At 32.9% G+C, this 18,472-nt stretch overlaps 1 protein-coding gene across 8 annotated transcripts in view; it reads right to left on the bottom strand.

The window, feature by feature from the left end:
• The window catches only part of LOC105254099 (histone-lysine N-methyltransferase 2C), a 47,534-nt gene that overhangs the window by 6,081 nt on the left and 22,981 nt on the right, over positions 1-18,472 (bottom strand). For 3 of the 8 annotated variants that reach the window (XM_025407035.1, XM_025407032.1, XM_025407000.1), the window contains 12 exons: positions 17,984-18,081; positions 17,220-17,838; positions 16,758-16,937; positions 16,013-16,225; positions 15,217-15,501; positions 14,536-15,018; positions 14,067-14,230; positions 12,031-12,171; positions 9,201-9,576; positions 8,540-8,727; positions 963-8,298; positions 5-445 (listed from right to left, as the gene is read on the bottom strand). In XM_025407035.1, the coding sequence (XP_025262820.1) occupies positions 5-445; positions 963-8,298; positions 8,540-8,727; positions 9,201-9,576; positions 12,031-12,171; positions 14,067-14,230; positions 14,536-15,018; positions 15,217-15,501; positions 16,013-16,225; positions 16,758-16,937; positions 17,220-17,838; positions 17,984-18,081 (10,524 nt within the window). The remainder of the gene's footprint in view (positions 1-4; positions 446-962; positions 8,299-8,539; positions 8,728-9,200; positions 9,577-12,030; positions 12,172-14,066; positions 14,231-14,535; positions 15,019-15,216; positions 15,502-16,012; positions 16,226-16,757; positions 16,938-17,219; positions 17,839-17,983; positions 18,082-18,472) is intronic. The other 5 variants (XM_025407012.1, XM_025407008.1, XM_025407030.1 and 2 more) reach the window with 5 other exon arrangements.

Below are 18,472 nucleotides of genomic sequence, written 5' to 3' on the forward strand. Positions count from 1 at the left end.
TCACAATCATCCAATTTCAAGGGCGGAAACTCCTGCTCGTAAAATCCTCTCTGTGTAGTCGAGGGTTGTTGAGGCGATAAGGGACTTAATTCTCCAAAAGGTTGTGTATTATAATGATCAGAAATTCCGGGTAAACTAGCCGATCCGTAATTTCCAATTAAATCACCGATTCTCGCGTTATAATCCTTTTGACTTCCAATCTTGACAAGATCTCCACATCCAAAGATTGGGCATACCCCATAATTACGACCCAGCAGAGGCTCCAGTACCACCATTGGTTGCAACTGCCGTAATTGCGTCATCAAGTTTTCCACAAAGGTCTCATAATCCTCATCGAGTCGTGAAACTTTACGGGAGCGTTTCTTCTGAGGTGCAGTCACAGCATCTTTCCCTTGGCTCTGTTTTCGTTTTTGCTGATACTGTCTTCTCTTTAATTTCTTGAGATCTGAAGGATATGTAAGGTAAATATAGAAAGTAGTGAAAATTTTAATCTTTTATATTAAAAAAAGAAAGTTTTAACTTTTAATTTTAATTTTAGAAAGTAAGTAAAACAGAAGGCTCACCGAATATATTATATATTTAATAAAGAAAGAAGAGTCAAATATAAAATCTAAACTTTTATATATAGGAATTCTGAGTTAGTCACACAGTTATATAAAAATCTTAGCAAGACTAGTAACTCATACACCAATGTTCCGATTTGTTTTGAAAGCATTATAATTTTTTTTAACTTGCATATATGTATATATATGTTTGTTTTAATTTTATACTGTGCATATTTTATTATATATATGTATATATATGTATGTATGTTTTAATTTTATAATATAACTTTTTTTGAGAAAAATTTCATTCTAGAAACAGTATTAAAATACTTTCATACACTCGTAATCGATTGCCTTTTAAAAATTTAGATGTTAAAAATGTTACTGTTAGACAAATATAGTAATATTTGTACTTACCAGTTTTATCATCTATCGCGTTATCTATGAGTTCCTCTTTGGCAGTAAGAAAATCTTTGGTATCAGTTTGCAAATGACTGGTTGGTGTCGTACCAGTAGTGGTTAAAACTTCCTCAAGTCCAAGTTCCTTCTTCACTTCGATCAAAGGCACTATGTTGGAACTCGACGGAGCGATAGAACCTGTAACGGCCTGTGGTCCCGTAATAGTTCCGTGACTGTGAGGCACTTGTTGAACAGATTGTTGATGAACGGAGGAAATCGAAGAAGAAACTTGTTGAGCCACTATTGGCTTTTGTGCGACTTGAATTTGATTTTGAACCTGTTGGATCTGAGATCCAGAAATGTTACTAGAGTTATTAGTTAGCGGTTGAACGTTCTTTGAGGTTACTTCAGAAGTTACCAATGGTTTGCCAAGCAAATTAACTTTTGCAATTGAAACGGCGATACGTTGTTGAGTCTGAGGCTCTTTGTCAGTGCCAATCCCTGACTTTCCTTGACCAGAAGGTTCTTGCTGATTTGTAGAAATACCTGGAGACATCTTCGTCGTTGTTATTGTTGAGGAAATTGATTGTTGTTTTGCTGAAGAATTTGTCGAAGAATTTCCTAAAGAGATTCCCGAAGAAGTAGAAACTGATTTTGTTGCTTGCTGCTTCAAGGTTTCGAGGTGTCCTCTTTGTGACGTTATTGGAATCGAGCAAGATAATGGGGGAGAAGATTTAGAAAGTTCTTCTTTGATTGGAGAACTTTGAATCTTCAAATGTGATGCCGAAGACAGGAAAGAAGTTTCATAAGAACTCGTAAGAACTTGTTGTTTATTTAATGCTGGTTTCGGTGTTGGTGTCTCACCTAGTAACTTGGGATTCAGAGGTGTAGGTGGAACTGGCCGGTCTAGTTGAGCCTCTAATGAAGAAACTTTTGGTAGAGTGGGTCCTTGCGATGACCCGGAAGTCGTAGCACTCGCCGTATTTTGCAATAATTGCTTCAGTAATACATGTGTTTGGGATTCCTCTAGCTTCAAAATATTAGAATTCTTGCTAGGATCTATTTCCTTCTTCTCTTGCACTTTGGATTCTTCAGGATCCTTTATCAAAGTCGTAGATTGATTTTCAAGGTCGTTATTTTTATTATCGATAGGTAAAAGGCCAGAAGATTTATACTGACCTTGATTAGAAGTCAAAAGGTGATTTGGAGCTTGTGATAAGGTTGTTTGAAGGATACTAGGAGTAGTAGATATTCCGCTGGAAATCGCTAAAGGTGGTACAACAGTTCTAACACATTGCATTGAATTAGTTACGGTTGAATTGGTATTTGCTTGTACTCGAGTGGAAGTGGGGCATCCTGAACTGACCTGGAGAATCTGAAGGTTTTGTGAGCGTTGTATCGAAGTCGATGGTAAAGAAGAATTAAAAGAATTGACGGACTGCGTTGATATTGCGTTACTTCGACCATGACCAGCAACTGTAGACTTTAAAGATGTAGTATCGGCCAGCATGGCATTCAATATAGCATTCGAAGTGATGGAAATTGTTGTAATAGTTCTAGTGGTTATTATTGTGGAAATAGTGTTGGAAACACTAGAACCTATTGTAGATTGGATAGCTGTAGCTGTAGTTGTAGCTGAAGAAGTTACTCTGAAAACCTGCTCACCATTACTAATCTTCGCAACTGCAGTAATAATTCCGCCAGATTCTTTTATCGATTCCTTTAGAGTCAGTTCCGAATCTTTAATAAGATTATTGATCGAATTAGATTGAGAGCGATTTTGATCCGACCTCGGCAAGGTCGCAATAATATTCTGGCCATTATTCGGTGAATTTAAAGTTGACAAGGTGCTAGAAGCAGATAAAACGCTTCCAGACTTGTCTGAAGCCACCGTGGTGACTATTCCAGTTTGATTCTGATTGCTTTGCAAGGATGATAGCAATGTTCTTAACTGATGAGATACATTGGCCACGTTGGAAGTCAATTCAGTTGGTTTTGAGAGTGGCGATAAATGAGGAACCGTCGTCGTACTTTTCTGTAATTGCGCCACAGTGCTGACTACTAAAGTGGAAGCTTGACTTGTTGTTGAAGGATTTTTCTTCATTTCAGAATTTTGATTTTTTACTTGATTTTTAGTTTCAGTTGAAGAAAGTTGATTGTTTTCTAGATTGTTTTCTTGCTCTACATCGATCAACGAGTCTTGAAGAATATTCAAGGGCAAAGTATCAAGCGGCGTTGGCATCTGATAGATAAGACTCGATTTCAATTCGCCGCTGTTTGCCATTTCCGGCTTCGATGAGATGATGTTGTGCAACATATCTAAAATATCATCGGAAGATTCATCCATCAAAGTTTTTTCTTCATTTAAACAATGCTGAAGAAATGGTTTGGAATTTTCCACTTCGGTACATAGCTCTTCTTGATGATTCTTATCATTAGAAAGAACATTTTTATTATTACTAATCTCTTCAATTTCTTTTTCAGTTTCTTTCGATTTATTATTAATTTTTTGTACGTCAGAACTTGATAAAATCTGTTCCTTATCGTTCTCTACTAATTCAGCGTCGTTCTCCAAGATGTTAACGAGCGATAAATCATCAGTGACAGGTGACATCCTTTTTAGAGTCGTTGGAGTATCATTTTTATTTTCGGGATTTTCTACAGGATTGTGAATAGCCTCTAGCATGCTCTCTAGTTCATCCGTAGTATTTAGTGGATCGGTCTTCTTTTCTTCAGCAATTAACCCCGAAGAATTGGTCTCGTTTTTTATTTTACCATGTATCACTTCTTCCTTTTTCTCTCCCTTCATTTCTCCTTCTTTATCTTCCATTTGTTTTTCTTTATTTTTTAGAATACTCTCTTTTTTCGATAAATCCGGAATAGACATTTTCGGAGTCAATAATGTAACAGATGTTGGTTGTACACTTAATAATAATTTTGTAGGATTGTTCTGAGACTCGGTTTTATTCATCGGTAAATTGGAAGAAGTTACTGAAGGCTTTCCTGAAGATAATATTTTCGGCGTTTCCCTGGCAGAAAATACACTAAATTTCAGATCTAATTTACTCTGCTGAGGTTTGGATACTATAGGCGTTTGACTAAGTTTTGCGGCAATCTTCGCGTCCGCCACGATGCTTGCCATGGTCGATGATAATGTGAAGTTTTTCTTGCTAAAGCAGCTTGAGGAAGCCTCATGTGAATCAAATTGATCTATGATTTTCGCTTCTGTCGCAATTGGGCGAATTGAGATTTGATTCAGTTGAGAATCGGAACTAATAGAAGCTAGAATTGTATTCGAATTTGTAGAAATCATAGGATTTGTTAAAGAAATTGCTGAATTTGACATCGTTATAGTATTAGTACTTGTTTGATGCATGGTTGAAGATAAAATTTTATTGTAAGAAGCTTTATCTGAAAAAACAAAGTTCGTGGGGCTCTTATTTTGCTTCAACTTGTTTTGTTCATCTATCGAGCTTTCATTAGTTACATTCTCCTTGGAAACATCAATTTGTATGTTGGAATCAATTTTCTCAGTGTCTTCGTCGCCGGATCCTTTAGAGAGATTATCTTCGGGAGATTTTGTCGTAGGGTCAATGATAACTACTTCAGATTCATTTACTAAAGATACCATAAGTTCTTGATCGAGAGATTGATCCAAATAAGAACCCGGAGAAGGATTTACTCTGAGTTCCTCTTGATCAGGAGAATCTGGAGTATCAGTAACAGCGACTAGCTTCTTTCCAGCTTGCAAAGTCCTCACTATATCAAGCCTAAGACCCTTTTTGTTTCTTAAATGAGACGGAATTAGGTCTTCATCGCTCAAGATTGGCTCTTCCGATTGTGATTCAGGATTTTCAATTTCTAGGATTTGCACTAGATCGTGACCTTGACCAGCATCATTCACTAAAGCGTGACAAAGTGAATCATTACTATCGGCAGATAGATCCACCACCATTCCAGGTTCAAAGAGAACATACTCTTCTTGCATATCTCCTTCTAGACTTCCTGAAATAACATCAACTAACTCCGAGTCACCAAACTGCTCAATGACAGTAATATCATCGCTATCCCGCTGAGCTGCGGAACTCAGAGTTACCTCGGTATTTACTATAGTTTTATCGTCATCATAATCTGTCGTATCTGGAAGCTGTTCCAATTTTACTTCAGGACTTTCCAAAGATTCATTATCTAAAGTTGAAGAGATTAGAGAAGAATTTTGAGCAGTCGGTTTCACTTCCAAGGTCGTCGGCGAAGCCTGTGGTGGAGTATGCGAGTCATCATCGAAGTCATTGTAATCGGCGCATACTAATGAGCCGATTCTGGCGGTTTTTCGATTCACAGAAGTGTTTGTTTTCTCTTCGGCGAGCTGTTCTCTTTTCGTCTGAGATATGTCTAACATTTCTTTGTTGTTTTTGCTGCTTTCTGCTTTACTCGACCACATCGGCGATCCACCTCTTAAACCTAATTTAAAATATCCAAATCTTCCAAAATTGGAAAATTTATTCATTAACTTTGCGGGGCTATTTGCTAATGAAAGACTTTGCTGATCACCTGGTGAACCTCCTTTCAACCCTAATTTAAAATATCCAGACTTTCCATAATTAGGAAAAGGAATTGGATTTAAAGGATTATTGGAGTTTCCTCCACCTCTAGCAGAATTTTCTGTTAAAGAAGATGAATCTTGAAGGATTTGCAGAGAAGCTTGATCATTTGAAGCTGTATTTAAATTAGTACTTTGTTGAACAAAATTATGAGGTGTATGGGGTGTTCTTGGCGTTCCAGGATTTTCTACGCTTTGTGGTCTATCTGGCATAGCCGGACTACTTCCGGTAGATTGTCTTCGTTGCATCTGCATAGGAGATCCGGCTATCATAGGACTTCTAGGCATCATAGGTGAACTAGGTGGTTGATTTGTTGCCGAAGAATGATGATGACCGTGAAGCATTGGCGAAATCCTGTTTAATGGACTGGGAGGCTGCGAAATCGGATTTAACTGCTGCTGAAGCATTGGAGATCCCATTGTTACTTGTACCATAGGTGAATTTGGAGGTTGACCATAACCTTGTTGAAGTTGTTGATGAAGCTGTGGACTTGGAGAACTAGCTGGTTGAGACACCATTGGTGAATTGGGTGGCTTTTGTTGCTGCTGCTGTTGCATCTGTAAAAACTGCTGTCGTTGCTGTTGCTGAAGAATATGTTGTCGTTGTTGAACCATTTGAAGCGATCTTTGACCGATAGAATTCTGTCCTTCTTGAGGAATATTTTGAGAAACATTTTCATGTTGCTGTTGTTGCAAAAGCTGACGTTGTTGCTGAGTTATTTGAAGCGATCTTTGAGCGATAGAAGTCTGTCCTTCTTGAGAAATAGTTTCATGTTGCTGTTGATGAAGAACTTGTGGTCGTTGTTGAGCCAATTGTAATGATCTTTGCGCAATCGAATTTTGTCCCTCTTGAGACGTAATCTGAGAAACACTTTCATGTTGTTGTTGTTGAATAATTTGTTGCCGTTGCTGAACCATTTGCAGCGATCTCTGAGTAATAGTACTTTGTCCATCTGGAGAAACATCTTCATGTTGTTGCTGAAGAATTTGTTGCTGTTGTTGAAGGGTTTGTTGTCGTTGTTGCGCCATTTGCAAATTTCTTTGAACAACAACATTCTGTCCCTCTTGAGAAATGCTTTCATGTTGTTGAAGGACCTGTTGACGTTGTTGGGTCATTTGTAATGTTCTTTGAACAACGTTCTGTCCATCTTGAGAAATGCTCTGTGCAATTCCTTCATGCTGCTGTTGAAAAATTTGTCGTTGTTGCACTATTTGCAAATTTCTTTGAACGGCAACATTTTGTATGTCCTGGGAAGTATCTTCCTGTTGCTGCTGTTGAAGAATTTGCTGTCGTTGCCGAGCTATTTGCAACGTTCTTTGCCCAATAGCGGTTTGTCCTTCCGGAGAAATACCCTGAGGAATTATTTCATGTTGCTGAATTATTTGTTGTTGCTGAAGAATTTGCTGCCGTTGCTGCGGCAAATGTAAATTTCTTTGAGTAACAGCAGTCTGCCCTTCTTGAGAAATATCATTCTGTTGCTGTTGTTGCTGAAGAACTTGTCGTTGCTGTTGTTGTGGGACCATTTGCAACGATCTTTGATTAATAGAATTCTGTCCTTCCTGAACAACACCTTCAGTTTGTTGAAGAATTTGCTGTCTTTGCTGAGTCATTTGTATCGATCTTTGAGCAATAATATTTTGTGTATCATGAGAGATACCTTCTTGTTGCTGCTGGATAATTTGTTGCCGAGCCATTTGTAAATTTCTTTGAGCAACAACATTCTGTCCTTCTTGAGAAACAACATCATTTGTTTGCTGCTGTTGTTGAAGGATCTGCCTCTGTTGGGCTATCTGTAAATTTCTTTGAGCAACAATATTTTGTCCGTCTTGAGAAATATCATTCTGTTGTTGTTGCTGAAGAATTTGTTGTCGAGAAACACTTTCAAGTTGCTGTTGTTGAGTAAAAACTTGTTGCCGTTGCAATGACCCTCGTGCAATGACACTTTGTCCCTGATCCTGAGCAATGCTTTCATGTTGAATAATTTGTTGCCTCTGCAACAATTGTTGATGCTGTTGACTCAGCAATTGTTGCTGTCCTGGTTGAGGACTGTAAACAATGCTCCCCCTTCTTTGTGTCTCTGGTGGTCTGACAAATCTCTGAGCTAAATTATGAACTTTCACACTCTGATCAGCTATTATTTGCTGTTGATTTCGTGTTTCTGACGTAAAGGCACCAGGCGAAGTTGCTAACCTTCCGCCTATAATGGCTCTATGTTGTGGTGATGTCATCCGCGTAGTATTAGGATTGCATAAACCCGGAGAAGGCATTGGTCCAGGGCTGAAAGGACTTTCGTCACCTTGAGAATGAGGAGTGCCAATTCTTGGCGACTGTTGCTGGACATTATGAGGTGACATTGTCCCTAGATTTGTTGACTGAGAATTACCTGGACTATGTTGAAGCAGCGGTGTACCTGGACTGTGTTGAATAATTGACGGAGTTGCCGGTGAATGTTGAATCATGTTAGGACCAGGGCTTTGAGAAATTAATGCTGCTGGAGAATGCATCGGAGAATGTTGAGAAGGTGACATGAGCGGAGAACAGGGTTCATTTGGTTGGGAATGAACCTGTCGTTGCTGTTGTTTGCTCTGATATTCTTGGATTAGCATATTATGTTGACGGCCTTGTTTACGCGAAGCATCCAAATGTTTCTGTAAAATAGTTTGTTCACTGGTAACTCGTTGCAATTCGGCAGCGTCCGTTTCTGGTAGCTCAGCACCAGCTTTTCGAAGTACGCGTTGCCTGCCATTGAGAGACTGAAAAAAGAGGAAACAAAAATTTACATAAAGCAGTTCAGTATTTTGCATGCAATAAAAATTTAGGAGTAAATAACTTAAAAGATTCAAGTCACAAAAACCTTATTATAAAGAAATTTTTTTTGTATATTTATAATTTATTTAATTTATAATTGTATAATTACTTAAAATGTTTTTCATTTAATTTAAGTATATATTTAGTGTTTAATTTTAATATACAGATTAACTTAATTTCATTTACCTTTCTTACTTTGCGGAGTTTTTGAATTTCTCCTTCATAATAATGTAATTGTTGTTTTAATACTTGATCTTGATGATTAAGCCATTGTTCATATTGCAACTGCATCTGTCGATCTTGTTCGTTAACTATATTTTCTGGTGGAGTTGGCGGTGCTGGTATCTGAGGAATGTTGAACGTAGCTACCCTCGCTAAATTATTAATAATGTAGTTTTAAAATAGATTAAGAATAATTATCTGTGAATAAAAATATGTGTACCAAATATATTATAATTTATTTAAGTAAAAGAATAAATCTCATGTGTGTTTATGACAATCCTCTTATAAATATTAAAGAGAATCAAGTAATATATCAATTATCTCTCAAATTTTTAGATAAAATGATATTTATTTTATTCAAATAAAATTTATATTACCAAGGATAAAATATAACATTTTAACAAACTTGAATAAATTCATAATAAATTAATTTTATATAATAAATATTATATATATATATATATATATATATATATATATATATATATTAAATTAACATAATATAATGTGATTGTATAATTCATTTTTTCTTACTTTTATTTTTTTATTATTAATAATTAATAGTGATAAAAAAATAGATAATAATGAAAAAAATGAAAAATAGATATTGTAGAAGATTACTAACGTTCAGGCGGGGTCTGTGTAGCGATCGGTTGTCTCGCTCCCACTTGCGCCACTGTCAACTTTGCCGTTCCATCAGCAGCCATACCACTCTGCCAATTGGTATCAGATGCGGAAGAAACTTGCCTCGCTACGCAAGGCGGCCTGATCACCGGCACTATATTCTGAGGCGGTGAGGTAGTACCCAAAACATCAGCTCTGAGCCTTTCGAAATCACTGTCACTCAAAAGACTGCTTCCGGTAGTATTTTCAGTTTGTTGCTGTTGTTGTTGTTGTTGTTGTTGCTGCTGCTGCTGCTGTTGTTGTTGTTTTTCTTGCTCTCGTTTCTCCTGTTCCAGTAACTCTTCTAGCAACAATGGCTGCTCCTGTGAACACGACTGCTGACAGTCAAAGTCGATTTCGGATATAAGGGATGCTACTTTGGAATTCAAAAGTTAAAATTGTAATTGCAATAAAATAGAATATCGAACTAGTATAGTCAGATAAGATTGTGTATATATATATATATATATATATATATATATATATAATGCAAGACAAAATATACATGGATAAAATAAAATTCCGTGTTGGATTATACAAATTCGGATTTATAGATGTGATAATACTTTTAAGAGAGCAAAATTTTTATTTATTTTCTATTTTATCTAAAAAACAAGGAAAAGATGTATGATTTAATTAATAATACATACAAATGTGTGTATATGTATACACACACACATATATACAGGGTGCTTCAGAAATAGTTGGCCTAACTTTAAGAGCATATTCTACTCATTGTAAGGATGAAAAAGTCATATATAAACATGAGTTCGGAAACGCTTCCTTACCAAGATATAAACATTTTCTATTTACTTTACTTACAGACTTTAACAACAATTGAACGTCCGACGTAATACGTACAATGTAAATAGAAAATGTTTATAACTTGGAAAGGAAGCGTTTCCGAATCCATGTTTATATGACTTTTTCCATCCTTACAATGGAATATTCTCTTAAAATTTGACTAACTATTTCTGAAGCACTCTGTGTGTGTGCGTGTGTGTGTGTGTGTGTGTGTGTGTGTATATAAGGGTGTAACAAAAAGGTCAGGGATACAAGATTATCTCGAAAAATATTAGAATATATAGAGTTGTATAAAAAAATGTTTCAGATAAAAGTTGTAGAGCTTGAAATGATCTATTTACTGATCTTATAAGTTTGATCTTAGACAGTCATTTGAAGGTCATATGAAGATTACTTTTAATTTTTTAAACGAAACCCTCTATTTTTTATTACTTATTTTTATAGCTTATCTCGAAAGCTTTCCAAAATAATAAAGTATTTTTTTCATCGAGTACTTTTCGAGTTATGAGACTTGAAATAATTTCTTAATTTAAATCATAAAATATTTAACAAAATATTCATTTTTCGATTATCTTAACTTAATACTTTTATGCACAAAATAATGAGGAATCAATTGATGTAAAGAAAAAACATAGTTGTTTTTAAAAAAAAGATGTAATTGTTAATTGCAAAGTATTTATAAAAATTACATATTTTTTCTTTGAAACAATTATGTGTTTTCTTTACACCAATTGATTCCTCTCATTATTTTGTACATAAAAGTATTAAGGTAGGATAATCGAAAAATGAATATTTTACTAGATATTTTACGGTAAAATTAAGAAATGATTTCAAGCCTCAGGAAGTTAATGAACTTAATGAAAACTAACTTAATTATAGTGTTTGGAAAGCTTTCGAGATAAGCTACAAGAATAACTAATAAAAAATAGGAAGTTTCATTTAAAAAATTTAAGATGACCTTGTTCTGACCTTGGCAACGCCATCCAAGATCAAACTGATGATATCAGTAAATAGATCATTTTAAGCTCTACAACTTTTATCTGAAACATTTTTCTGTACAACTCATATTTTTCGAGATAATCCGGTGTCCCCTTTTTGTTATATATATGTGTGTGTGTGTGTTACACACATACACACACATATTCGCTCACGCATGTTCGCAGATGCATGCAGAATGCTTTTAATACATTTAATGAAATATATAATCATAAAAGAAGCGTTATTCTCTGAACCGTATTACTTTGAAATGAAATAAAAAAAAATAATTAAGCAAAATTTGATAAAACGCATTCTTTTATTCAATATTAATAAAATTAATATCATACAATATTCATGCAAACATATTTGAAAATGCATTAAAATTCATAAAAAATAAATATAAAAAAAGACATAAAAAGTGCAGGTATTAATATTTCGTTTTTGCTTTTAAAACACAACATTGAAACTTTAATCTATAATATAAAATTTTTTTTTCAATTAATGTTATATTATATAACAAAATATTTAATATTTAAATAATTCTTGTTTGAGACTTAATACATACTGGCTATTAAAAAATTGTAACATTATATATATACGTATAATATTGCAATTTTAATGACTAACGATATATCATGTGTCTCATATATTACATCTTATAAAATTAATTAATTAATTAAATAAATAAAATGTCCTTCCTATTGTAATTAATTTATTATTCTTTTATTTAAAATTGTATATTTTCTTTCTATAATATATATATATATATATAAATAAACTTTTTAATTTAATATTATACATTTTTTTCATCTATATTTTATTAAAAATATTTGTTTTAGCAGTAAATATATTATCGCTTATAAAAAATAGAAATTAATAGTATTTTTATCTTCACATACAAAGAAATAAGTTTTTCACAAAGCTAAATTTCAAATATTAAAAATTGTTTGTACCTTTCAGATTTATTTTTATTTTGTTCTAATGTTAGAAATGACCCGAATCTTGCTCACCTGCAAAAGCAAGGGTCTTCGATGAGAGTGTGGCACCACGGGGCCCATCGGCGGGCCTGCCACCGGCACCTGGTGCCCCGTTATATGGACCGAGGGCCGCGTCATACCTCGCCCATTACCACCACCTGGGCACAGCCCCATCTAGACACATGCACCAACACCAAATGCATATTGCAAACTTGCACACCCAGACCAAAAACACCAGTCAATATTTTTGTCACAATTTCTTCAGTATCATTTAAATATTTTCGAGATCTAAACTAAAATTTCTCGGGGCGACAACCCATTATAAGGAAAATAAAAAATGAAAAATTTTTATCAATGTATACACACACACACACACACACATAATAAAATAAAAAAAAATATTTTCGTTTTTGCAGAAATTTGATTTGAAAATACCTATTCTTAGTATTTCAATAGATTTCAATTGAAAACATTTTTCTTTCCATATTTATATAACAATTGAATATAATGTTATAAATATATATGATAGGTACTAAAATAAACAAAATCTAATTAAAAACAGATATTAAACTCAATTGTTACTGTAATAACATATATTACAATGCAATTTTTTAATTACAAAATCGATGTCGTTATTTACTAACGAGATATTTTTCTAGAAAATGTTCAACGAATTTTGTTGACGACTGAGATTAAGGTAAAAATAAAAGTTAGTAAAATACAACAAAATTTTGTTAAATAAATTAGATTATTTATTTGTAGGCTTACTGCTATTTATAGATTTAGGACTCATTTAAAAAATAAGAGAATAATTCGTTTTCTAACCAAGAGCAAAAAAACTGCTTTGTAACAAAAAAAGTTGTGTGTATTATATGTGTATTTTTCTAATTTAAAATACATTCTTCTTAGCACTGAAAGTGTTAGATATTATTTATATAGCTACGCTTATAACCACATCAAACTTTAATGTTTCGGTTTCGTTTTTTGATCAAATTATTGCGAGGTAAAGTATTATTTTATTATAAAATAATTTTATTATTGTTAGAAAACTCACACACAGACATCAATATAAAAATGTATAATAATTAAATTATCTATTTTTGTACACTTTTCTTTCTAATTTTAATATTCTTCTAATTTAGTTTACACGTATTATAGATTATATTTCATAATGAAATCTTTCTTGTATTTTCTTGTAGGCAATCTTTATAAATATATTTTTAAATGAAATTATTATTGTTATTGAGAGAAAATCAATTTTTTTATTTTTAATTATATATATGTAATATAAATTATTATCAAAGTAAATATATTATTTGTTTTGAATTCCAAGTTTAATTATATATGAATACTTTTTAGCGCGTAATTTGCAAAAATATATATAATTTTAAAATTGTAGCCTAGCAAACTGTGCAATATTACTTTGTGTACATTTTGAAACTGTAATCGCGTAAAATATTTTTTAAATAAATTTAGCAAACCTATAAAATATTGACTGACACAAATATTATACATGCAATCATGAAGCATTTTATTAATACATCTTGCACAAACCGTGTTATATGATCAAATCGTGTTATATAATTAATAAATATCATCAATAAAGTTTTATTATAATATTATAACATCACTAAAGTTAACATCATCATTAAAGTTATCAATATTATCTACAATATTATTTACATGTTTTTATGACTTTAATTTCGAAAATCATTATTATTCTCTCTATATGTATATATGTATGCATATCGCGTGTATGTATACGTGCGTCAGCGCATAAAACATGAATGTATGCATTTTAAACACTTATGAGAGTAATAAATTCTGTCCCATTACTTCCCTCTCTCTTTTTCTCTCCGTAAAAAATTTTTCATAACAAATTTTTCATTAGAAATTTTTAATAATTTTTAATTTATTTAAAAAAATGTAATATAATAATATGTTTAAAATTTTTATTTTATTATAATTTAATTTTTGTAATTTATTATAATATACAATTATAATAAAACTAAATATTAAAGCATAAATTTAAAAAAAAACAAAAGTATAATTAAATATTTTGAACCTACCTGTATTGGTCCAGGATACGGAGGTGGTGGTCCCGGATACGGGGGTGGCGGTGGCGGTGGTGGTGGTGGAGCAAGCGGCATTCGAGTGCCAACCATGTGATTTACGGCGACGAGTCTATTTGGCACCCCTGTTAATCGCATACCTGATCGTTGTTGCTGCGAGACTGCAATAAGAGGTAGATTTAATATATGGATGTTATTATTATAACATTAAAATTAGTATTTTTGTATAAGAATTAAAACTATGTACGTATGTGCGTGCATGTACACACATCCACATATGTACACATAATATTTATGTAAAAAATTTTATATAGATATATTAATTAAAAATCTCATTATACAAATATTAATAATTTTAGTTTTTGTAAAATAAGCAATTTTTTGTATGCATAAAATCATATATGTTTTACATTCAACATAAATAATTAAGTAACACATTTACACATACACAATGTTTTTCATTTACCTTGTATATGCGTTTGCGAGATTCTCTGCTGATGTCCAGGGAAGTTTGATGGATAACTCACGGTTACTGTATTTGTAGAAGTCACTATTCCTACTGCTCCGTCCGGCGACAGCAATTTCGTTCCCGGTGGTATTGGCCGACCTGTCGCTGCTGCTTGTTGCACTTGCTGATTCATCTGCTGCTGCACTACTTGTGCTTGTATCACCTGCGATGTAGCTTGTGTCGATATCATTGTCGGCACATTGGAATTTTCTGTCAAATTTGTACTTGTTGCACAGGAATCGGTAGAAATTTCAGAAGATGGAGCAGTTATTTCCGATTTCTGATCATCATCCTTAGTTTCTTTTTTTTGCTTTTCGTCCTTGGGATCAACTTCGACTTGTTCGAGATCCAGATCAAGGATGTTGGTCTTTTCCCCGCCCGTAATCGTGTCTAATTCAGGATCAGCATATTCCAAGATGTTGAAATCTGCTCCCATTTCGGCTAAAAATTAGAATTTTTTTTTTAATATTAAATTTTTTTATATTATTAATTTATGTAACATTTTTAAACTTTACAGTTTGATTTATATAGCACTTTATTTTTAGAAATTTATTCTTATAGTGATAATATAGTAACATATTCCGATCTTATCTTATATTCTATAAGATTTCTTATTTTTTTTTATAACATATGACTTACCAAGCAGTTCATCATCATCATCTGCTAAATCTCCCAATATTGCATTGACACCTTCGACTTCGACCATTGGTCCAGCCCCTTCTTGCTCTAGCTTCTCCAATTCGGCTGTAACGTTGTCGGGTATCTCGGATGCTTCCGAAGTAGTTCCGACTCCTGCGGTGTCGCTCATCGTTGTAGGAATAAGAGGTGTTCGGACTGGGACGGTACTCAACATGCGAATACTTTGATTCAAATTGTCCTGTGTCGTCCGTGCAGCAATGCGCTGATTCTGAGCTTGATTTGAATCTAAATAATTTGGTTTTAGTTTTTTAAAATTTAAAATTTGTAAACTTCAAAAATTAAAAGTTTGAGCGTTTGTTTAACATTTTGGACTATGAGTGATATAAAATACTAAAACTAATCTAGTAGAAAGGAGAGAATTATTATTAGAATTAATTATGATTCACAATCACTAAACTTTTACAAAAAATGACGTTTTCCTATTTATTAAATTTATAAAACATGAAAAAAATGTAAGAATGTGAAATGTGTTTGTGAAATAAGAAATACCAATATAAGGAATACTATAAGTTTAGAGAGTTTAAATTTGGAATTTAAAAATTCCGAATTTTTCGTCGTCAAAGTTAGAGAAAACACACTGTTTTTCTCTCTTTTCTTTTAATTAATCTATAATAAAATAAAATTAATATTGAATTAAAATAAAATAAAATAAAAGTAAATTACATCTTATAAAATTTCATTTCTTTCAATATGTTGAAAAAATGTATTTTTCTCTCTCAAGATTCCTTTAATTTACCTGTGAATTGTCTCTGTTGCTGTAAAATATCATAAGGCTCGGGAATGGTATTTCTTATTGTTGGCATTCGTGTTTGTAGACTTTGAGTTCCTTGGAAATGCTGTTGAGATATACTAGTGGTAGTTACTTGGGGCCTATTTTGCAGCAACATCTTAGTACGATGGTCAATCGAACCCTGAATATTCCCTGCTACAGGATGTCGTGGATTTATTCCTGGATTCATATGTTCACAGATGGAAATATCATGTAAAAATCAAGGATTTTATGAAAAAAATAATAATAAAATAATTCTATTTTAAATTCCTATAAAATATTTTTTATAATTGAGTGGCTTAGATATTAAATGATACAAGTCCGAAAAATAAAAATTTGAGAAATAAAGACTTTTATATTTGCTTTTATCATAAATATATAATGCATAGATATAACTGCAGGTCTAATTAATCTTGAGAACAGACTATTTCAGTGTAATTATAATGATTGATTGTATTGCCTGGATCTAAAATTTACTAATAATTTGAAATTGTTTGAGTGGACTTGTACCATTTTAATATCTGAGGCACTTAATTGTAATGTAAAAATATCATAAATATTAAATAAAAATAAATATATTATAAATAAATATATAAATAAATATAAATAAATATTGCGTAAAAAAGAAATTTGTTGTATATATAAAGTATTATAAATTAATTTTTATATATTAAAACAAGTTGCTAAATAAAATATTGCGAATTAATATTACCAATGGAATTTCTGATTAAGACATTTGGTTGAATGGGCAATCTAGGTCTGATAATGCCCGGTGGAAGAGGATGTCTGAATGTGCCTTCACCGGTGTTGCTCGGTATTTGAGAATGCTGCTGAAGCGGCACATGGCTCACTTCGAAGTGTTGGTGATTGTTTTCCGAATTATTCTGTCCATCTGAATCACAAAAATAATTTGAAAATGTAAAAATTTAACTTTAATTATGTTTCAAAGAGTTCATATTAAGAATAACGAGAAAATGTAATCTGTGCATTCACGTCATATGAATGTACATATTACATTTTCTCTCTCTTTATTCTTAATATAACTTATATATTATTAAAATTTTCATACAATTAATATGTAAAAAAATAATATTTATTATTAGATATTATATTATCGAATATAGTCTTTATATTATTAAGATATTTTATTATAAAATTATAAACTTAAAAATACCTTGACTCCAATTTGTGCTAACTCCTTCAATTTTCTTATTAAACTGTTGCCTTTGTAATAAGTCCCTTAGCTGTCTATTTACTTCTGGTTGTTGTCCAAAAGTCACTTCTTGCTCCTGAGGTGTCCGAGTTTCGGAACTTCTTGGTGACGGATAGCCAGACGCGGTGGAGGCGGACGCAGTGGGAGTAGCGGGTGGTTGGCTGTAAGGATCGGGAGTTCGCGATGTTGCAGGAGGAGGAGGAGGAGCATAAACGGGAGGTCGCGGTGGATTAAATATAGGACGGGGTGTACCTGGCGTTTGAGGCGATGAATAAGGAGATGCGGGAGTCGAGACATTGCCTTCAAAACGCTGGAAATGGGATTCCTGAGAAGTTTGAGAGGATGCAGGAGACTGAGGAAAGTCATGAGGCGACTGGGGCGCCTGTGGCGAGAATGGAGACGGTGGCTGGGGAAATCCCGGGCGTACCCCTCGACAAGGAGTTTGCGCGGGGAGACGCACCATAGATTGATGATGAGGAGACTGAGGTGCGAGACCACGTGGAGCTTTAAGTGAAGGCGTAGCAAAAGTGCTGCGGGAACCTGGAGAAGGGGAGGCTAGAGAAGTCAATTGGCTTGTATCCTGCAATAAGATTTTAAGATTTATTTCAATTAATGTTAGTAATTCATGGGTCGGAAATGTATAGTGTATATACATATATTAATATATAATCTAAACAAAATATATGATCTAAATAAAAAGGGACTAAATAAATTATAATACTTACTTGTGCCGTAGACACTTGTAATTGTGTTGTTAATCCAGTATCACTGCTTAATGGGGGTACATTTTCCTCACTGATCTGTCTATGTACTCTGGCAATCGCTTTTAAAAAAAAGAGAAAGAATATAAAAAAATCAACAAATTGATTTAAAAATAAAAATCTTTTCCTACGCATTACATAACATATATGTATGAGTAACTTTTACTGTATTTTATTTTTAATTTTAAAACGAAAAAATTTAGTAATTTTTACATGTATGTATATTCGCTTAGTTTGCACTTAATTGATAAATTAATTTTTGTTTTTCTGTTTGTAAAAATCATATGAATTTTTTTATTCGCAGTCTCTTGACGAAGTCTCTCACAGACGCATTAATTTCTCTCCGAAATTCAAATTTAGTTAAAACAACGTTTTTATTTAATGTAACTTGTGCAATTTACAAGATTATCATCCATGCCGGTCTCCTGATTTTTATTACATCGTGTATACTTG

Source organism: Camponotus floridanus, unplaced genomic scaffold (assembly GCF_003227725.1).
Source record: "Camponotus floridanus strain SB8 unplaced genomic scaffold, Cflo_v7.5 scaffold1, whole genome shotgun sequence".
Classification (NCBI taxonomy): domain Eukaryota; kingdom Metazoa; phylum Arthropoda; class Insecta; order Hymenoptera; family Formicidae; genus Camponotus; species Camponotus floridanus.